The sequence below is a fragment of the Anabrus simplex genome, chromosome 3, assembly GCF_040414725.1.
Source record: "Anabrus simplex isolate iqAnaSimp1 chromosome 3, ASM4041472v1, whole genome shotgun sequence".
Taxonomy (NCBI): Eukaryota; Metazoa; Arthropoda; class Insecta; order Orthoptera; family Tettigoniidae; genus Anabrus; species Anabrus simplex.
The window spans coordinates 275,251,956-275,276,124 of record NC_090267.1 but is presented as its reverse complement, the minus strand read 5'-3'; the positions used below and the strand labels follow the sequence as shown (position 1 = coordinate 275,276,124).

The 24,169-nt window shown below is 37.2% G+C and overlaps 1 protein-coding gene across 1 annotated transcript in view; it reads left to right on the top strand.

Annotated features, from left to right (window-relative positions):
- The window catches only part of LOC136866773 (apoptotic protease-activating factor 1), a 279,902-nt gene that overhangs the window by 17,434 nt on the left and 238,299 nt on the right, over positions 1–24,169 (top strand). The window contains exon 4 of the mRNA XM_067143881.2: positions 7,227–7,364. Coding sequence (XP_066999982.2) covers positions 7,227–7,364 — 138 coding nt within the window. The remainder of the gene's footprint in view (positions 1–7,226; positions 7,365–24,169) is intronic.

Here is a 24,169-nt window from a genome sequence, read left to right as displayed (position 1 = left end):
TACAAGCTCTCTTGTGTTGCACGAATATCTATTATTGTTTTTGCCTGTAAGTTAAAAGTAGATCCTCTTAATGCTTGGGTAGTGAGCTAAATTCATTACTAGGGCTCGGATGTTTAAGACCTAAAAATAGCCCAAATAAGCAAGCAAATATGACCTCAAAAGTGATGAAATATGACCTCAAAAGCGACGAAATATGACGTAAAAATTACAAAATATGACCCGAAAATGATTAAACTAAATATGGCCATTTTAAAATAAGTTATAAATCGAAACAGCAATTCCTTTTATGAATGTTTCTTAACTAAATTCTTTATTCTTACTTTCATATTAATTTTCTGAATATATATGTTTAGCAGTTATTCAGTCTATTGACCTCGATTTACTTATCAAACATTTTTGAATACATACCTATAAAGTACTAAGTTCGCTAAGATTATCAGATCACACAATATTTCAAAAGTCAAAACATGTTTGCACCCTTCATTGATGGTTTGAAATACAAGAAAACTAGAAATCAATCTTTTTTTAAAAATCTTTTGGAATGTTTAAGCCCAGATTACATTAATATTACTCAAATGTATTAAAGTTTAAATTGAGCTCCACGAAATGAATTAAATAGATGTCTTTCGATACATTATGGTATGGCGGCAGGGCAAATGGTGCATGTTCACAGAACCTTTTCATTCTTCTCCGCGAGTGGTATTGAAGTGTATGATAAGATTCATCTTCAAATCATCAGGCATGAAAGACCTCCAATTATCACTTAACACATTCTTGTGAGAAGAGAAGCTCCTTTCTACGTCACAAGACGTTATTGGTGCTATTTAAATAATATTAAATCATGGCTGTCGAGTATGCACGCATCTTGAAATGTGCCTCCTTCTCTAAGAACATTATTTATATTGCACACACAGCGAAAAGCGTCACTTCGATTAAGCACATTTTAAAGTTTCCATTTAACACTGAGGCCAACTATCCCATGCGATTCTTGTGCTGAAAGTTCAACACTTCTCACAATTTCAATACTTGCATGAATTTCTAAGCTAGCAGCTTCTAAACGAGTAATTGCACTCGATATAATTCCAAAGTTCGACTTAATACAGACTATCTGACAAACTGCAGGAAAACAATTCCTGCGCAATCTCGATAGAAGAGGCAGAGTATTCCACTTGTATTAACTACAGATGTGATATGGAAAAGCAGTTTTGTGAATACAAGTTCTCATTCGGAAAGTTCACAATAATTTTGCACAGCTACAGCTCTCGCCAAACCGCCGAAATATGACGTTTCTACTAAAATAGCTGAAAATATGACCTTATGACAAAAAATTGCCAAAATATGCATTTATATGACAAAAATCACTTAATTGTGACGATAATCACCTGATTTGCACCAAAATCCAATCAGGTCAGAAAATAGAGATAAAGAAAAATATGACTTTTCCTAAACATCCGAGCCCTATTCATTACCAACTGTTAAACATACAGGCTTATTATCAGCTATTAAATGAATTGTCACTACAGTGCAATATTGACAAATGAATTTCTCAATACATAGAACACGTTAAATAACTTATATTTCAGCCATTAAGTTTAATTTCATTTCACCGATTGTGAATATCAACCAACATTGAAAATGTTAAAGTTCGTTAGGCTTTTTCACTTGTGAAATTACTAGTGTTCTTCCCCTCTCATCATCTGGAGTGCCATACATCTCTGAGCACTAGGGGAGATACATACAGTACTAGAAATAAATAATTCCACGCATGAATTGTCGAAGTCCTAGATAGTAGACACAGTGCATGCACAAGGAATCAAAGCACTGTTTACATACTAACACAGACCGAGGGACTGGTATTTGCTGATTAGTTGACCATTCAGACCACATTATTTCATCCATAAACTGGCATGTAAAATATGAAGGTTTATCATTAGAATGAATGCTAAACACATTCCATATCATCTAAAATAGTCAAAGAAACATTTAGTCAGGACGAATGGCTCAGACAGTTGACCCAGACTTGGCAGGTTTGATCCTGGCTCAGTCTGGTGCTATTTGAGATGCTCAGATATGTCAACTTCATGTCGGTGGATTTACTAGCATGAAAAAGAACTCCAGCAGGACTCAATTCTGGCACTTTGCATCTCTGAAAACCATAAAGATGGTTAGTGGCATGTAAAGCCCAGTAATATTCTTCTTTTTCTTCTTATTATTGTGGTGGCTCTATCTACATTAAAACGACTCCAAAGACTTAGTGACCAATCTTTACATTCTCTCTTTACTTCTTTTAGGATTATGTAACCTCCTTGTGGAATGTATGTTTATGTAGGTTTGTTTATATGTGGTTTTTAATTGAGTGTGGTGCTGTGTTAACAATAAATCATTGCTTTTTACCGTTTTCATTCTTAAATGGCAATTTAAGAGGACGAGTAAAGTTAGGTTACACTAACAATGGTGACCCCGACGTGATAAAATAAAAAAAAGTGCATTCAAGTGTTGTGCAGTGTAACAATAGACTATTGTGTTTCTGTAAACATGCTTAACACTGAGAATACAGGAGGAACACTATCAACAGACATTTACGAGAAGAGAAATGCACATATTGCACTAGTCTCGGTAAAAATACCACCCATTTGGCGAAAGAATGTAAAGTTATGGCTGATGTAAATTTAAGCACAATTCACTACAGCCGTTATTAGGCAGAATTGACAAAATTTAATTACATAATAGGATCGATTGTGCCTGATGTTACAGAGCTTGTAAGTGACTTTCTGAATTGACCATTATCCAACACACCTTTTATAGACCTCAAGTCTCGTCTTATAACTGAATTCGCGGAATCAGAAGGACGAAAGGTAACCAAACTTTTAACAGAAATCAAACTTGGTGATAAGAAGCCTAGTCAGTTACTCAGGGAAATGCGTACCCTTGCTGGAACACAACTTCAGGATGATTTTTTAAGAACTATTTTCATGCAAAGGCTACCAGTAAATTTAAGATCTATATTAGCATCTTCCAGTGATACATTGGACAACCTAGCAACAATAGCAGGCCAGATATTGGATTACTCAAGCTCTAGCATATCCGCTATTCAGTCGCAACTGTCAGCATCACCCACCGATAAGATTTCTAGACTTGAAGAACGGATTGAACAATTAACATTATCAATAAATAGTGTTCTGAACCGACCATAGCATCGTTTTTGCTCAAAGTCCCATTCACCCCACCATAAACATTATCAACCACATGGTTCATTATGCTGGTACAATTTCACATACCGACAGAAGGTGAAGAAGTGTACTCCCCCATGCAGTTTTACCCTTACTTCTTCTGATTCAGGAAATGCTCATAACATTTTGGCAAACGCATATTACAAATAAATGTACATGATATGATAAAATGTATTGTGATCCCTAAAAACATGTTCATCTTTAGAATTAACCTTCTTATTATTAGAAATATATTATAAAACTATGCGTTCAATTCAGTTGAACACGTTAATCTTAAAATATTATATGACTCTTCTTAGTCTTTGATGAAGATAATGTATAAGTTGAGATGTGGAAATGGAACATGTTGTACAAACTTGGGATATAACTTAAACAACTTATTTGCTGCACTTAATTGTTGTATCCCAAGTTTGCACTACATGTTTCATTTCCACATGTCAACTAATACATTATTCTCTTTATCAAAGATGACTGAGCTCGATAGCTGCAGTCACTTAAGTGCGGCCAGTATCCGTAATCGGGAGATAGTGGGTTCAAGCCCCACTGTCGGCAGCCCTGAAGATGGTTTTCCATGGTTTCCCATTTTCACACCAGGCAAATGCCGGGCCTGTACCTTAACTAAGGCCACAGCTGCTTCCTTCCACTTCCTAGGCCTTTCCTCTCCCATTGTCGCCATGAGACATATCTGTGTCAGTGCGACGTAAAGCAAAATAGCAACAAAAAAAAAAAAAATTGTCAAAGACGAAGAAGAATCATAACTATAAGAGTCAAAGATTAACTTTTTCAATTCAATTGAACACATGGTTTGATAATACAAAAACATACATAGACGTATGGCACATGTCATAAACAGAAGGAAGTGAAACGTACACTGTTTTGACACACACCAAAGTGATAGAACTGTGTGTATACTTGTAATATGTGTTTGTCAAAATGTTCTTAATTCATGTATTTTTGAGCTGAAGATGGTTCCAAGTGAACCAAAACAGGTACTCTATTATTCAACTGTACCCCCTGTGGGTGGAGGACGCAGATGAAGAATACACCCATGGTATCCCCTGCCTGTCATAAGAGGCAAGTAAAAGGGGGCCAGGGGGCTCTCAACTTGGCAGCGTGGGTTGGCGACCGCAGGGCCCCTAGCTGAGTCCTGGCATTGCTTCCACTTACTTGTGCCGGGCTCCTCACTTTCCTCTATCCTGTCCGACCTCCCTTGGTCAACTCTTGTTCTTTTCTGACCCCAACTGTATTAGAGCATTCAGGCCTAGGGAGTCTTTCATTTTTGCACCCTTTGTGGCTCTTATCTTTCTTCGTCCGTTACTTCATTTTTCAAAGTGGCACATCCCTTCTTTTTCCTTCTTTTTTTCTCTGTATAACCCCTGTGGTTAGGGGATGCTGATGAAGAATACACCCACGGAATCCCCTGCCTTTCGTAAGAGGTGACTAAAAGGGGCGACCAAAGGATGATTGTATTAGAACCATGAAACTCCTTGTGATTAGTACCATCACTCGGGGAACACCATGGGTCGCCTTTACTTGTGAGTAGTACCACTATGTTAGGTACACAATAGGTTTGTGATTAGTAGCAACAGAAGGAGAATCCTCCCCATAAGACCTATCTGTGTCGGAGCGACGTAAAACAAATTAAAAAAAAATGGAAGAAGAGTCTGTGTGGGTTTTCCAGTACCAGTGTTTAGTACTATTGTGAGAACCACCACAGGTCTGGGCATTGCCTGTGATTAGTACCGCTATATCAGCAACACTGTGTGTCTGTGTTGCTTGTGATTAGTACCTACTATATGAGGAACACCACGGGAATACCGGCACCCGTGATTAGTGTACCTAGGTGAGAATCACCATGGGTTTGCGTTACCTATGAGCGGCGTCATTATGTGAGAAACTCCTTAGGTCTGTGTTACCTGTGCAAAGTACAATACTTGTGAGTAGTTCCATAATGTGTAGAACACAATGAGTCTACGCTACTTTTGATTGGTACCACAGCATGACAAATACCATGGTTCAACTCACTAGCGATAAGTACCATTATGTGGGGCCGTTGGCCTGGATTTTGGACCCCTTTAGACAGCAAGCATCTTCGATTCAGGATTGTGTTTTAGAAGCAGTCCCTTGGTCAGTAATACTGTTGTTTATGATAGTTTTTTGGGTCTGATCCACTGATTGTTTTAAATTCATATTCATCTATTCTTTCTTCTTTATTCTGGTCAGTGGATGATTTTGAACTTTTAAATTGTCATTACATTTAGTCTCATTTCATACCATTAGGGGCTGATGACTTAGTTGTTAGGCCCCTTTAAACAAGCATCATCATCATTATTCAATTTTTGATATTGTACTTTTATAAGAACTATCTATATCGGTGCGATGTAAATCAAATTGTAAAGAAGAAAAGGAAAAAAATACTATTCATATTCTAAGGGGTTAATTTATGTGCAGTTTGTTTAACATTTTATGTAATGTATATTATATGCATATCATTAATACCTAGAGTAGGTTAATTACTAAAAAGTACACACTACACTTATGAACACTTACAAACCATTTGAATGAACACTTAATTTTGAGAAAGGAAACTAGCCGATGCATTATGTTCAGTAAGAAAACAGTTTGTCAATTGTTTCTTGCATGAGGAGATGTTTGGAGGTCTTTTCTTTTAATCTTAAAAAGAAAACATCTTGATACTTCCTTGAAGGAATCGTAGTTCAATCCATTGATTGGTCGGCTTGGTATGCAGACGCCTTGGAATGTCTGAGTCATTGTTGAGAATGTGTCTCAGGTTGCTTCAAGGCTTCGGACAAGACTTACATCACTGTGCCCTGTAATATGCGATCTCAATACAGTGTCGCAAATTAGACAAGCATATGGCCTCTCACCACTGTGCGTTACTATATGTGTCTGAGGCAGAGGTCAGCCTAAATGTCCTCTCACAGATGGAACTCATTAACAAACGAACACCACTGTACGGACCTGCTTACGTGCTGAAGCTGGAATAGTCGTCTCCCAGTATGATCAGCAAACGCATTTAGGCCATCTATCTCTCTCGCTCCATAAAAGCCACCCCACACGTGAGACATTGGAACTGCCTTTTATCATTATGAATATCAATATGCCCCTAAGAAAAAAGACTGCTTAAACGCACTCCCACAAATAGAACAACCGATGGGCCTACCCGCGCTATGTGTAACGCTACGCGACCCAACAGAGGATTTAACCTAAAGGAGCTCCAAAGGAGTTTTATAAGAGGTCCCACAAATGGAACGGATGTTGATCCCCACTATGGCTGCTAGTGAGTACCTGACAATGACTATCTGACTGTGTACATTGTTACGTATGGAATTTTATTACCTATGTAACCTAATCTTTGTGTATTATTGTGTGTATGGCCATTGGCTGCAATAAATTATTATATTTAACAATTTAACGTATGGAATTTTATTACCTATGTAACCTAATCTTTGTGTATTATTGTGTGTATGGCCATTGGCTGCAATAAATTATTATATTTAACAATTTAAAACAAAACATCCTCGGGATCAGTCCCTCTTGCCTCAGTCCAGGCATATGTTACGCACGTGTCGAACAGCTGCTAGTACTTCTTATCGTACTGTTTGCCTCGTGGCTTCATCTCTTGCTCATAGAACTGTTGTGTACAGACGTGTTAAAACAATACACCATGTGAATTACAACAAAGAATGTAAACTCAGTGGATGGTTTCAAAGGCCACACCAGATGAATCGCGGTTCAAATCCAGTTGTTTCCGTATAGCACACCAGGCAGAAGGAAAAGGCCAGATTACTGGATGTGCCAGACTACTGTACGTTTGGATTATGGAGAATGTTCCGTAGTCTCAAATATGTTAATTTTTCATAAAATATAGACTTTTGGGTTGTTAATGTGAATTTATGAATTTAAAGTTTGTTTCTTTCTTCCTTTCAGAGTATTTATTTTTGTTACTATAATAATGGTTATTATTTGTTACAGCTAGCTGAGTTAAGACAGAGCTTGAAAGGACTGAAGAGAGGCAACTATGTTGTCTTGCATGGAATGACAGGAGCAGGGAAATCTTGTTTGGCATCAGCAGCTGTGTATAATAAGGAACTTCTAGTTGACACTTTCAAGGTATGTTTATGTACTGATATTTATACATATTATAAAATAAAGTCCCTTCTAGGTGTCTACATTTTTGTGGGCTAGCCTTAACAATCATCAAACAGTTTTTGATATGGTTTTTACCATTGTTGTTTGGGCATTTAATGAGGGCAGTTTAGATGTATGAAATATGAATCTGTGGTGAAAAGGGTGCTGGAGTAATTTGAAGGAAAAACCGCCTTCTGAGCTCTTTCTTGGCTTATACTGCCTAAACCATCAACGATAGACCCCGAGCATGAGCAGAAAAAATATGAGCATTGAGTTTCTGCAGTAGTATAATTCATAAAATATAACCCTCAATAAGTGTTTTTATATGATAGTTTACTGTAAAAAATCAATCTTAAAATTAGAACAATATATGGAGATGATTCAAATAATCATTATCAAAATAAATGGTTTTGTTCACCTCAGTCAATCTTATTAAAGTAAAAATTCTCTTTACAGTATGTAATTTAGCTTGTATGGTTTAGAAGTTGATGGAAGTGTAATGGACTAGTATAAGTTGGAAACAATTCTCTAAGCCCATGGGTGGATGGTGAAAATGTTGAGCTTGATTAGTAGGTGGTGTTATTATTATTATTATTATTATTATTATTATTATTATTATTATTATCATCGTTATTATTATTATTATTATTATTGTTATCGTTATTGTTATCATTATTATTATTATTATTATTATTATTATTATTATTATTATTATTACTTGTGAGGTGTGGCTATGAAGTTGTTCACGTCTATAATAATAATAATAATAATAATAATAATAATAATAATAATAATAATAATTTTATCTGCGTAGTTATGTACGACAGGTTGTCAGTACGGACATTATTTGGTATAAATTGTAGTTGTTATCATTTATTATTTGTGTGTTGCATGATCTGTCTAGTGTAACAAAACGTGAGGTTATGTCATGATACTTCTGAGTTTTTTAATACGACTTTATTTAATGTAAGAATATGTAATTAATAGTATATAATTTATTACTGCCTGAAAATATGATTTATAAATCCAATGTAATGTTGCCATTGATGCTTTCATGGCCCGTACTTAGACATGATAGAGGCTTTTGGGCTTATGCCATGTCAAGAAAATAAGGTGAAATTATTTACCTGTCGCAAGGAACTATGCTCTACGTCATCAGAAGAAAATCTCGACTGTTCACGAGAAAGGCTTCTGAAACAATGAGGTTTGAATTAGACGTTACACAGTAGAAGTGGAAATGGTACCTTCATTCATCACCTCCTCGGACACATTTCCACAGCTTCCCATATAATCCTGGATCTGTAGTGTCTAGTGTGAGTAAGAGCTCGAGCATCTTGGAACATGACATCATGACCCGACGATAGAGCGTGCTCAGCTATTGCTGATTTGTCTGGCTGGTTGAGACGAATATTACGTTCATGTTCCTTGATACGAGTACCAATGGTCCGGCATGTTTGGCCAATGTATGCTTTATCAGAAGTACAGCGAATTTTGTATACCACAGGATGCAAAAGTGGGGACAATTTGTTCTTGGTTTTACCCAGACTGTGAGAAATTTTAGTGACTGTGCCAAACACTGTTTTTATATTGTGTTTGCGGAAGACCTTGGCAATTTGATCTGTAGTGTTACGAATGTAAGGCACGTAGGGAGTTTCCTTCCCTTCTTCCTTTTGTGAGCTTTGCTTGGTCATTTCTCTGGGATGCAGGGCTCTATGAATCTGCAAATCACTGTAACCATTACCCTTGAACGTGACTCTGAGTGTGTCCGTCTCCACCTGGATGTTTGATGGCTCACTAATTCGTCTCGCTCTCTTGGTGAGTTAAAATTTTTCTTTTTTACAATTAATTTATTGAAAACCACATATTCACCTATTCAATAAACTAATTGTAAAATAAATTAATATATTGAATTTCAATATGATCAAAATGAAAATAGTCTCTTGGTGAGTGTCGTGAGAATGTCTTGTTTTGGTGCTGGATGGTGGCTAGAAACTGCACGAGGATAGTGATTTGTGTGGGTAGGCTTACGATAGACGGTATGTCCCAAGGAGCTGTGCAGTTTCTTTCTTACTAGACATCCAAGAAAGGAAGGCATTTGTCCGACTCCATCTCCATAGTGAATTTAATTGAAGGATGTTGCTGATTTAGGAGGTTTAAAAATAGATGAAGTTTCTCAGGACCTTCTGTCCAGACCACAAATGTATCATCAACAAACCTCCACCATATCATAGGCTTGACAGGTGCCGAAGCAATAGCCTTTATTATTATTATTATTATTATTATTATTATTATTATTATTATTATTATTATTATTATTATTATTATTATTATTATTATTATTATTATTATTAACAACGGTTTTCACTTTACAAAGGTAAAGTTAAGTGTATCCTCCTAATTCAATGCATCATATAATTCCATCATTAGATAGAGTAATCAAATTCAAACATGTTTCGACTCGTTTGAGCCATCTTCAGTGAAAAAGGGGGGTTGAAGTAATTTACATAATACAAGCTAAAAATGTGCCAGAAAACATAATGAAGGAACAAATGAAAAAACGAAAGAGAGACATGACAGAAATAAAAACAGCACGATATACAATATTTACCTCATATGGAGCAGTGAACAACTCGCTGCGATAAAATTCAGTGAAAACAGGGGTTAATACAAAACATAATTGAATCTAAAAACTGTGTTAACCTAAGAAGAAAAAAAATGAAGACAAATGATTCAGATGGAAATGAAAAGTGCACATAGCGAGATTGCGGACCTCTTAGTCTACAAAATTTTTGTTTTATAACAATTCAAAACAGGATGAAATCACTGTGTTGAAAATTCAGGCTGAAAGTCTGCCTGTGTAGAAACACCATCTCATCGAATGGCTAGGAGGGGAGCGAAAATGTTTGAGAAACAAAGCCTAAGATAACGTGCAGGAGAAATGCATGTGACACGTGATGGAAGAACGCTGTGAAATTTAAAATTTTAGAACAGCATTCTCAGTCTAGAGGTCGTGTTCTCGATTATTGTTTCACAATGTTGACTGGTTTATTTGCCTCATTTTCAAAGGTCGGGAGGGCCGCGACAAAAATTGAGAAGCTGTGTTAGAGAAGATGACAGATGCATGGTACACTGTAAGAGACCATAGTGAAAACAATCTGTGATGGAAGAAATGAGGTTGTATGAGAAACTTGGGCTGATAAGTAAAAAAGTGTAAAATGGATGTGAAGATAGCTTTAAACTTACGGCGTTTAGAAGGTGGTTGTCCTCTCAAAACGGCCTGGCCCTCTCAAAGTTAACGGTGCCGTTTGTACGATCAAGTCTGTTGTTGGCTCAGCTGTGTTTGCGAGGATGGAAGGAGCGGAGGGGGAAGGGGCGGTGCAGGGCTGGTGGGGAGAGGGTGGTATCATGACAGCTTGTTGACGAAATACCAAAGAGTCCCTGATGTATGATTCAGTATGTCCTGTGTGTGGCTGAAGCAATTTGCTTAGGTATTTAGCCAGAGCATACGTAGGAGAACCTATCACACTAACAATAGGTCTGAGGGGAACATCTTTTTTTAAGGATCTTAGGAAGTCCATATAATCTAGGCTTACAATTTCCCCCGGGGACAGATGTATAGCCTCGTCTTTTGGAATTGAAGATTGCCTTAAGAGCTTCACAGTGGCGTTGAACACGCAAGTGGTAGGATCACGTGAGCTCAGTCTGTAAACAGGCTCTGACAATATAGCCGAAGTCTTATTCTTATACTCGTCAGTGTCCATAACCACTGTCACATTACCCTTATCAGCTGAGAGAATGGTCAGTTCAGAATCATTTCTTAAGTTCCTTCAGAGCTCTCCTCTCGCCTCTTGTTAAATTGGGTGCGGGTACAACAGTGGACATGAGTCTCTCACATTTCTGTCTTAACTCCTCAGCGTCATCTGTAGGTAGTTTGTGGATGGCTACCTCAATGGAAGTAATTAACTCCTCAGTGGGAGTTTTAGAGGGAGCGACAGCGAAATTAAGACTCCTAGCTAGAACTGCCGTTTGGTTCTTGCCCAAGGATTTCTTGGAAAGATTGACTGTCGCCAGTGGTGAGAAATCCATAACGTGGATGGAATCATTATGCTAAGATTTTTGTGAAATCGTCAAGAAAAGAAACTAAGGAACTCTCAGACATTTTCAAAGAATTCAACTGAATATTTTTTGTTTGTTTGATGTAAATCTTTGGTAAAATCGCCATCGCAAGAATTAAGACATTTGTGAAGAAGTTGATGAAATGTTTGTTTTATTTAAAAATGTTAATAAGGATTTTCAGGACTTACAGGAGAGATATTTATTTAATCATTATGAGTGTTGAAAAGAAATTATATTTGTTGTAACCCATGGAAGAAATTATGCTTGTTGTAACCCATCTTTTGTATCACTCTGTATTTGCCACGTGGAGGCTTCGATCACGAAATCGCTGATTTTCATAATCAAAACCTCTAGAATACATTTATCATATATGGTGCTATAATCTTATTGGATAGAATAATGATAATTTTTATTGGTGAAAACTTCGGGTTGAATCATTGGTAGCTTCCCTGATTGGCTGTTTGAGTGTTTCTCAATTTCCGGCTGTTGGCTACTCGGTAGTAGCGGGGCTCTGATCCGCTTCTTTGGTTTTTGTACGTTCTTACGATCGGACGCACCTTGTGTGGTGGTCCGCTCAGCGGCTCCTGTCCCTCGGGGTAAGCATATTTTCTTTTCTCGAATGTTAAATTAATATGTAAATTCATTTGTTAGGAGTTTACCTTAGACCCTAGTTTTCATCGTTTTGGTTTTGTAATGCCTTAGTTCGTCAGCTAGGCAGATCCTTTGTTTTGGAGGCAAGTGCTTTTTATTAACCTTTGGTGTAATGTAAATTTTAATTTTTCCATCCGGGTTGCCTCCGGTAATGCAGCGTCAATTTAGTGTACGCCTATTGAGCTATACGTCCCTCAGTGATAAGTATTAGGAGAGGACAGCAACTCTAAATGCTTCTGCGTTAAATTTCAAATTCCATTGTTATTTTCCTTGTAAACTATTGGTAATAATTTGTAAACTCTTTTTCTATTTGCCTTGTAAGATGGTTGTAATTATGTTTATATTCCTTGTTAAATTTCCCTTGTAAATTTCATTGTCAAAGCTATGCTCCCCTTCCTTAAAAGTAGTTAATACATTTTATCGCAATGTTTATTTTCCGGAGAACCATCTACAGAAATTTCATGGTTCGCTTCATCTTGTTTCTTGTTAATGTTATCCTCTTAGTAGCTGTAAATTTAACTTGTTTAATTTTCTTAATTATTAGTAAACTTGAATGAAGGGTAACACTCTCAGCCTTTTTCCCTACAACGTCACGTAAGAGCACGTCCTCTGTAGGGTTTCCCGGCCTGCTTCCTATATCTTTTCTCTAGTTGTCATGTTGGCAATCCTGCGAATATTTGTTTCTAGCAATGTGTATGTTGTTGAAATTTAGAATGTTTTTCATGGTGTATCATCTGCTGACGTATGTTACTTCAGGTTTGTTATTTTGCTTTATATGTACCTTATGTACCTTATATTATGTTAAAACTCTTAGAAGGAGGGGTGACATTGATGACAGTTTTACTAGCATCCTCGTTCGTGCGAGAGACTGCCTGTTTCTGAGCTAGTCAGAGTAACTTAAATGACACCAGGGGCCTGTTCCACAAACAAACTTTGCAACTTTTCAACTTTGCATTTTTCACTTTTCAATTCTTGCAAAGTGCAAAGTATTTCTGTTCCACCATGATCTAGGTTGTATTTTTCAATTTCTTTGCAAAGTGAAAAGTCTTTGCGAATGAATGATCCGATCGAGTTTATTCCATGAGCAAACTGTATAGGCCTAATACTCTATGATTTTAATGCTTTACTTTTCGTGGTGAACTTGACTGTATAATTGTGGTACCATTTAAGTTTTTATCATGGGAAAGAAAGGTTAGTATTACAAGAAGCTGGCTGTGCTGCGAGTTGTCAAGGAGAAACATGATATCCTTTTTGACAGCTTTAAAGATAACCTCTCAAATGACACACATCATTGTTAACGAGAGTACCGTCAACACATCCACACACAGAAGGAAATTCACCCTTCATTAGAAATCCCGTCGCTATATTATGTGGATTATCAGGCCAACGTACTGTTAGGAAATACAGTATTGCATTTACTATAACATCTACGACTTTGGTAACAGTTCTGCAAATAATTGATTTTGATGTCCCTGCTACACCGTGCAGCTGGGCACCATTTACTAACCAATGTAAGCATATAAGAATTTGTTCTTTTTTTGGAAAGGAATTGATTTCTTTTTGTTGCATGTTTCAATAAATGACCGATCATTTCAAGAATATAGTCAGCCTGTGTTGGGGTAGTATGAAATACCTCGCGAAAGTCCATTGAAGTGAGGTTATGATAATTAATCTCGTCTTTGTACGTTTTCTTATTGGATTCTTCATCACTGTCCTCACTTGATGCTAACCAAAGCTCACATAGTAACGTGTTTATATCACTAAACAAAATTCCACGCTGAGAAACTAGTGTACATACTTGTTAATTAACAGATGAAAAGGGACAGTCAATATGTTGGAAGATGGTCCGCCTAGTCAATACTATTTATTTATTTACCTTTCACCTTAACATCTAGTACATGTTTCGAGAATATTATGCATTCTCTTCCTCAGCTAGTGGATTAAAATTCAGTATACAATAAGACCTGACTAAAATAGGGGGGCCCCCATTAAAAATTCAAAACAATGATTATTACAATGTAACACTTAAAAATTAGGATGGTACAAACATAGAATTAAAATCCCATTTTGTCAAGTACAAATTAAAAACACAATATAGTAATGTCTAATTAAATACAACGTCTTGTGATGATATGAATTCACAGTGTCCTTGAAGTTGCCTTGCGTAGTTCAAAAAAGTTGAGTTAGGAATGAATGAAATTGCATTAAAACTTGAAGTCCTGCCGATATCCACCGTTAATGGGTGTTAAAATGATGTCTATTTAAATTAAAATATTGGACACAGCGTCGTATAATGATGTGAATTTACGGTGTCCTAGGAGTTGCAATACTATCTTGCGTAGTTCAATTGGATTTGTACAAGAATAAATGAAGTTGCGTTAAAACTTGGAGTCCTGCCATTATCTTCGGTTGATAGATGTATTATGCAGCCAGGTTGAAAATAGGTTAAAATGGTCTACAAAAAGGAAATGAAATAGAAATTAACAAAAAGGCTCCGACATGAACAAATGAGAATACAACGGGGTAAAAATATTAAACCTTACCAGTGTGATGATGTAAATATTACGTGTGGTATGCATGTGTTAGATAAATGTGAAGGCACCTGATGTTGTATGGCAACTGGTTACGGAATTACATTGGGTTGCGTGGTGGATGGAAAGAGGGGTGGAAGGAACCGCCCCTGATACTACAGTCATACTTCCCCCCTTACACGCTTGACATCATTTGGCCTCTTACTAGGGTATTGGGTTACCAATTTAAACACCTGATTGTCTTCTGCAATGTGTTCATTTAGACTGTTCTCATTATCAAATTTTTGCAATTTGTATATTTCTAATTTCTCTAGGGCATTCATTTGTTTGTCTTTGCTTAATGAATGTAATAGTCATATCACGTTCAATATTTGTGAAATGATGGTTGCTTTCATGCATGTGTTCACACATTGCAGAGTATCTAGAACGTTTTCGTGCATTGACATGCTCTTTATACCGTACCACCACACTTCTACCTGACTGTCCGACATATTTTTTTCCGCAATCTTGGCACGACAGTTTGTATACTCCTGACGTACTGAACCTCCTGTTGGTGTTTACGCTATTCGAATTGAACAATAAATTATTATTATTATTATTATTATTATTATTATTATTATTATTATTATTATTATTATTATCTGTCCTAAAGGATACATGGATATTGTGTTTCCTAAATAGTTTAACCAAACTGTATGATTGTTTATTAATGTAAGTGAATGTAGCGAATTTCTTTTTTTTCTTCCTTATTTACAAGTAGTGTGTTAGGTCTGTTCACGACCTTACTCTTTATCCTATTGACATAGCTTTTGGGGTAACCGTTTCTTTTGGCAATATCTTGTATAATGTTTATCTCTTTATTAAAATCATTTCTGTTTAATGGTATTCTTACTGCTCTATTGATGAAGCTGTAAAATGCCGCTTTCTTATGTTCTCCTGGGTGGTTCGAGTCTTTCCTAATAACAACATCTGTGTGTATAGGTTTTCTAAATACTTGGTAAATCAGGTTTTTATTGTCTCTAGTTAATGTTACGTCTAAACTACCTAAACTATCTAAACGGTTAGCTTCCGTGGGGGTCACGCACTGAACTGAGTAAGTGTTTGGCATAACTTCACGGAAGACACTGGGGCGGGGGGCCTCAACCCCGACACGGCGCGTCCCAATGGCTGATAGGGAATGTTCCTGTAGATATGCAGGACAGGTGTGAATAAGGCTTAGCCAAATAAACACCCGCGGATCAACTGAGGCAAAAAGGTCTGCAGTCAACGGTCTCGATGGTGGATGAGGATATTTCCCAACGGCTGAGAGGGCGGAAGAACTGGCTCTACGGCTAACAACCGTAGTTCTAACCACGGACAGAGTAATCTGTCCCACCAAGCATTACCATGAGGTAACATTATGCATGATGGAAACACTTTCAAGGAAAACTACCCCGGGTGGTACCCAGCAATGGAAATCCACCGTCGCACCAGGCGGCGCAAACAAGCCTTCGGATTCTGGGGAGCTTGTACCAACATGCAAGATGGAGTCAGAGCCATCTGGTAGCCAGACTGATGACGTACTAACGACAAACACGACTAACCTAAAACAAAATCTAAGGACAAAGAAACATCACTATTTTGGAACTATCAACATACAGACTCTACTTAGGACGGGGAAATTAAAACGGACTTTGGATGAAATGGAAAATTAGAATATTCTAATACTAGCAGTGCAAGAGACGCATTTTACTGATATTAATACGTTTGATTCAGAAAATTATAGAATCTTTAAGGGTAAACCTGGACGAAAAATTGGAAGAAATCTGCAGCAACTTGGCACAGCATTTTGTGTAAACAAAAGGGTTATTGACTCCGTAACGGACTTCTCTTCTCCTTCTGATAGACTCTCCACTCTAACACTGAAATGTGCAAACAAGAGATACACACTATTCAATGCACATGCCCCCATAAATGAAGACAACAGAAACAATCCTGATAAGGTGAAAATATTCTGGGATCAATTGGAGAATGAATTGCTAAAGACGCCAAGCAATCATGTCAAAATTCTGATGGGTGATTTCAACGCGCAGGTTGGGAAAGAACGTCAGTTCCGAAAAATAATAGGTGGTTATCCAGCTCACACCAGAACAAATACGAATGGGAAGAGACTTATTGACTTATGTGAGACATTCGATCTTAAATTAATGTCCACGTACTTCAAAAGACTGCCAAGGAAAAAGAAAACGTGGTGCGCTCCACGGAAAGACCTAGGTGAATATCAACTGGACCATGTTGCAATTTCAAGGAGAAACACTAAAGAAATTATGAATGTGGTAGTACGGAAAGGAGCCAATCTTGACTCTGATCACTTCTTGACCCGCATAAAATTCAAGCCGTTACCGCTAAACAAGAAGAGACTCTCTCCGAATGCGTCAATAAAAGTAAACCATGAAAAACTTCAAGAAAACAGAAACGACTTTCAAAGACGTATGCGGGAGAAGAAAACGGAGACTTGTGAGGATATTCGAGAGAATATGGCTAATATAGCTAAGGATGTTGCACCATTGCGACGAACTCGCAGACACCGATGGTGGACTACAGACTGTGATGTAGCAATTGATAGGAGAGCTGCAGCCTATAAAGCATGGTACGCAGATAAAACAGAAGATAAATTTGAGACATACAAAGAGGTACGCAAACAGACAGCAAAGATCCTCTGGCAAGCCAAAAGGAATCAAATATCTGAAGAAATTCGAAGTATTGACACGGAATTTAAGAAGAACAATACTAGAAACTTTTATAGGACCTTTAAAGAGCACATACATGGATATCAACCATCTACCATGGGATTTCGAAGGGAAGATGGAAAATTGGCAGTGAATAAGAATGAAAATTGTGAGATATTAGCTACATATTTTGAGAAATTGTTGAACTGTGAAAAACCTAAAAATAAATGGCCAAAAGAGGATCCAAAGCAACGGAATGAAAACTCAATACCCCCTGACGAAAAAGAACTCTGTGAAATAATTACAGACTTAAAGAACAACAAAGCTGCAGGGGAAGACTCTGTCACAGCAGAGATGCTGAAAAGTGGTGGAGAAATCGCAATAACAATTTTAAGGCGAGAAATGGAAAAGATATGGGAAATGGAGGTAATCCCTGAAGATTGGAAAATGCTATCATTCATCCTCTACACAAAAAAGGTGATAGAGCAGATCCTAACAACTACCGCGGCATTTCCATCACATCTGTAACTTATAAGACACTCTCTAAAGCACTACAGAGGAGACTTGTGGAACAAGTGGATCATCAACTAGGCGAGTATCAAGCGGTATTTAGGAAGGGAAGATCGTGCGTTGATCAAATCTGGAGTCTGAAACGTGTACTAGAGAATCATCTCTCAAAGGATCTGGTAGTCGTTTTTGTAGACTTTAAAAAGGCGTATGATTCAGTCGACAGGGAAGTGCTATTCAATATATTAGTGGAATTTGCAATTGACGCCAAAACAACAGCAATTATTAAGCAGACTTTAACTGGGACACATTCGAAAGTTAAGTTCATGGGAGAGAACTCCAAGCAGATCGAAATTAAAACAGGAGTCAGGCAGGGTGATGGATTGTCTCCAATTCTTTTCAACTGTGTGTTGGAGAAGATTATCCGGGAGTGGGAAAAAGAACTGGACAGAAAAGGATTACTTAACCAAGTATACATTGGAGGGTCAAAAAGTGGTGTCATGATTAATTGCCTTGCCTTTGCTGATGACGTTGCGCTGCTATCTAGGAATACTGACACAGCAATAGAACAGCTGAATGTACTAAAACTACAAGCAGAAAAAGCAGGACTACAGATTTCTTTCGAAAAAACTAAATATATAACAAACATCAAAACAGCCCCTCGGTACCTGAAGACAGAACACGGTAAAATAGAAAGAGTTGATAGCTTTAAGTATTTGGGTGAAATAGTGCAATTGAAAACAAATGAAAGAGAAGCAAACAACACCAGACGGGAGAAAATGGCTGCGGCTTTTCGTAAGACATATCCTATATACAAGAAGAAAACCATCTCCAGACGAGCTAAACTAAGGCACTACAACACAGTGATTAAAACGGAATGTCTTTATGCTAGTGAATGCCTCCAAATGACAGGAAAAGCGGGACTGAGAGAAGCTGAGAAATTTGAAAGATCCTTCGCAAAATAATGGGTCCAAAGATTGTGGATGGACAGTATAGGCTGCGAGGAAGGGAAGAACTTTACCGAGACAATGAAAGGCTAACTGAGTCCATGAGAAAACGGAGACTTAAATTATATGGGCATTTATTTAGAATGGATGAGAAGAGACTAACGAAAAGGATTTTCACAATACTAGACAGCAGACCTAAAGTGTCGGACAAATGGTTCAGGGAGGTAAGAAAGGATCTCAGACAGGTGGGACTAAATTCGGAAGACATCTCAAACCGAACAAAGTTTAGGTCAGTGATCGACAGATTTCAGGGATTCCATGACGAACCAAAACTTAACCGTGGGTGGACGGACGAAAGAAGACAGGCTGCCAGAGCGAGGATGCTAAAGTTCTGGGCTGTGAGGAAGGCTTCCAGAAACATGCAATTGTTATGTAACGTGGTCTCTAATGGCCGTAAACGAATATATATATATATAAAATAATAATTTATTGTTCAATTCGAATAGCGTAAACACCAACAGGAGGTTCAGTAAGTCAGGAGTATACAAACTGTCGTGCCAAGATTGCGGAAAAAAATATGTCGGACAGTCAGGTAGAAGTGTGGTGGTACGGTATAAAGAGCATGTCAATGCACGAAAACATTCTAGATACTCTGCAGTGTGTGAACACATGCATGAAAGCAACCATCATTTCACAAATATTGAACGTGATATGACTTTATTACATTCATTAAGCAAAAGCAAACAAATGAATGCCCTAGAGAAATTAGAAATATACAAATTGCAAAAATTTGATAATGAGAACAGTCTAAATGAACACATTGCAGAAGACAATCAGGTGTTTAAATTGGTAACCCAATACCCTAGTAAGAGGCCAAATGATGTCAAGCGTGTAAGGGGGGGAAGTATGACTGTAGTATCAGGGGCGGTTCCTTCCACCCCTCTTTCCATCCACCACGCAACCCAATGTAATTCTGTAACCAGTTGCCATACAACATCAGGTGCCTTCACATCTATCTAACACATGCATACCACACGTAATATTTACATCATCACATTGGTAAGGTTTAATATTTTTACCCCGTTGTATTCTCATTTGTTCATGTCGGAGCCTTTTTGTTAATTTCTATTTCATTTCCTTTTTGTAGACCATTTTAACCTATTTTCAACCTGGCTGCATAATACATCTATCAACCGAAGATAATGGCAGGACTCCAAGTTTTAATGCAACTTCATTTATTCTTGTACAAATCCAATTGAACTACGCAAGATAGTATTGCAACTCCTAGGACACTGTAAATTCACATCATTATACAACGCTGTGTCCAATATTTTAATTTAAATAGACATCATTTTAACACCCATTAACGGTGGATATCGGCAGGACTTCAAGTTTTAATGCAATTTCATTCATTCCTAACTCAACGTTTTTGAACTACGCAAGGCAACTTCAAGGACACTGTGAATTCATATCATCACAAGACGTTGTATTTAATTTGACATTACTATATTGTGTTTTTAATTTGTACTTGACAAAATGGGATTTTAATTCTATGTTTGTACCATCCTAATTTTTAAGTGTTACATTGTAATAATCATTGTTTTGAATTTTTAATGGGGGGGCCCCCTCCTATTTTAGTCAGGTCTTATTGTATACTGAATTTTAATCCACTAGCTGAGGAAGAGAATGCATAATATTCTCGAAACATGTACTAGATGTTAAGGTGAAAGATAAATAAATAGTATTGACTAGGCGGACCATCTTCCAACATATTTACTGTTACTAAGTCAATACGGATCCAATCCCGACCATCATGGTCAAGATTATTAATAAAGATGAAAAGGGAATAGTCTCTTTGCAAGATTTATAAAAACTTTTCACTTCATTTCTTTGCACTTTGCATTTCTGTACCAATGGAGGTACATAACAGGCTTGAAAAGTGAAAAGATAACTTTTCACTTCACGTTGCAAGTTATATTGGAAAAGTGATGGTGGAACAAAATCTGAAAGTGCAAAGTTTGCGAAGTTCGTTCGTGGAACAGGCCCGCGGTTGAATTTGCGTTCAGCCTGTATAGCAGTAATGCGATCGAAAGACAACCACAATTCTTGCGAGAGAGTGTTGCTTAACAGCAGGTGTAGATAAAACAACTCTCGGGAGACAGTCCATTTCCTTACGAGTGTAATGCACTCTCTCGATCACAAGAGCCTTGCTAGCACGTTGATCTATTCTCCTGGCCTTCAGAGTATTTAACGTGTGCTTCAGCTTCACACAGTTGGGAATGATGTTATGGTCCCTTCATCTCAGCATAAAGAAGAAAGAAGAATAGACTTCTTCCTCCTTTATTTGCTGAATTTTGAAGCCTTCTTACAAGTATCCTCCCCTTAGAGGTTTTTAATGTTGCCATTGATAGTCTAGAACAACGCACCTTTGTCACTCGAGTTTTAGAGAATGTTCTATCCATTTATACATAGTTATTGGAGACTCGAAGATATGAGAAAGCATGCTGTGTCATACTTTTCTAGAAGCCTGACCAGGCGAAATATATAAAAGGACGGTCTTGGGTTGTTGAGTTGAGTTGTTAGTGAGAGACATTGGTTGAGTTAAGTAGGCCTATGTGGACTCATGAGTTGTTGGTGTTCTTTAGTTGGTTAACATGCTAATGTGGCAGCCTTCTACTACTACTACTACTACTACTACTACTGCTGCTACTACTACTACTACTACTACTACTACTACTACTACTACTACTTTGATTCAGTTCAAGATAGTGGCTCATTAGTGTGTGTGTATAATGTGAATATAATTTGTAAAAGAAAACAATGTACACAATTGACAGCATCTCATGTGTGTGTCTTTGTGATTACGATAAAGTTAATGTCGTATTAATGAAAGCACCGTAATGGTTTAAATATTGCATGGGAAAAAGGAGACATTTATCAGGCAGACAGCTAGAGGGGTCTTGAAAATATGCTACAGTACACTGAGCTACATACAGTACATACATCAGGAGGAAAAACACCTGTTGGTTTATTTATGAAGTCTGTCACCATAAATTTGGAATTGCTTCAGGGGCCAGTAAAGTAGATATTAGGCCCTCCTAAGCAACAATCATAATCATCAAAATTACGTCCATGTGAAGCTGGTGCAGTTGTTAGGAGGATGGTAAGGGATTGTGAAGTAGTACACTCCTTCAAATTTGTAAGATCTCTATAAATTAGTGTTGACATTCAGATATTTCTATTTATTTTCCACCCAAAGTCATTATTATATCATTAGTATGGTTTATTATAGGAATTATTGACTATTTGATATGGGATATAATATGAAACATTTCTTAAATTTCAGTATGTCAGAATAGTAGGTAATTACTTTCAGTGTGTATTGATAACATTTCATGAAACATGAATTTTAAGTATGATAATTTACATTCTACAATTTATTTTCTCTTTCATTTTCATTTTGGTGCATTCTAAATGAATGTGACTCAGTTTCAGAAATAATTTTGGTATACTTCTGTGTAGAAAATTTTAAGAAATTAAACAAGCAAATGTGTATACATTTTTTTTTTTTGTTACTCCAGGTCTATCATATTTTATTGAAAACTAGAGAAAGATATCATTCTGCTTATATGAAATGCCAGTTTTTTAGAATCAAGGATCCAAAATACTAAAATCAATAGCTGACAACTGTTATGAACAAAGGAAATGAAATCTTATTTTATTTCAAAATTAGACATTTTCTAACATGATGGAATTTGGAGGAAAGTGCTGTTCTATACATCATTTCCTGTTCCAACTCTTTGGAGTTAGAAATCTGAGTATTTTAGGGCTGTATACAATCCCTCCACCCCCACCATTTAAGACTCTTAAGGAACAAAAAGATTTCACAGGCTTTTTCTATTGTGTCTGAAGGTATTCCGAAAGAACTGTTATTATACACTAATTTTAATGTTAAAACCTTAAAATTTAACGTTTACTGTGTAGCGGGGTGGTCAATCCCTTTCTTTAAAAAGCTGGTGGTCCATCGATGGAACCACATCTATACCCAGTCATGCCTTTATCTGATGCAAACCAGTGTCCACGAACGTCTTTATTTAGGTCCCCAAAGATGTGAAAATTGTATGAGAAGAGATCTGAGCTGAAGGGTCTTCTTTTAATTTGACTTATGATAAACTTGTAAATAGTTACCTTTCTCTTTTTATATAACTATTTAACAGTTTCTTTGTGTAATTCAGTTCCATTTTGTACTTTTCTGGGATCCACTTGTTTAATATACAGTATTTCGTATTACTGTGTACTGGGCTGGAATCCATTTCTGTCTTCCCATTCATGTATCGTATAGTGCTTTCTCAGTATTACAGCTGCTCCACAAGCAAATTTTCAAAAAAATAAAATTTGGTACACTGTATTTACTCCCATAATTTTGTCCTTTTTATTTAATTTGCTTTAAGTCGCACCGGCACAGATTGGTCATATGGCAATGATGGGATGGGAAAGGGCAGGGAGTGGGAAGGAAGTGGCCGTGGCCTTAATTAAGATACAGCCCCAGCATTTACCTGGTGTGAAAATGGAAAACCACAGAAAACTATCTTCAGGGCTGCCGACAATGGGGTTCGAACCTACTATCTCCTGAATTCAAGCTGATAGCTATGTGATCCAAACTGTGCAGCCACTCGCTTGGTCCCTTTTATTTTTTTCTTTAAAATATTTAGAAAGCAAAACACAAAGGAATATTTCGCAATGCCTACAGAAAACTCGGACGTAAAAATGAGATGTATAATTTCAAAAACTTCATTTATATATCAAATTCATATTTAAAAGTAAATTTAATATTTGAAAGTTGAAGTTCAAAAGCAGTGGCAGAACAGGTGAACTTGATTTGTGTTCAATCCTAGCAACACAATGTACCGTACCCAGGGGTAGTTACCCTCTAGGACGATGCCTCCATTCCTGTATAAACATCCGACTAACTCAGGTTTGGGCAGAAAAGTGGGTTGGTTGTTGATGGGCCAGTCTAAGCCCACTGTCACACAGAGCATCGAACGATCAAGAGCAACCAACTGCCATCGAGTACTAACGATTAAATTCATTTACCTTGTCACACTGGTCATCGATGGAGGGGGATCGACTGCGCGGAAACAGCTGATACTCCCGCCCGGAACAGTACAGGCTACATACGTATTCATATTCACGAGCAGAAAAGAATGTGAAGAGAAAGCGATAATTCGGGTGAAGATATGATTCTAGCGTATGAATATAGGCCTATTAGGAGAAAGGAAAGAACCAGATGAATGCAGCGGACAAGGTAAAGAGCTATGGAGAATTCT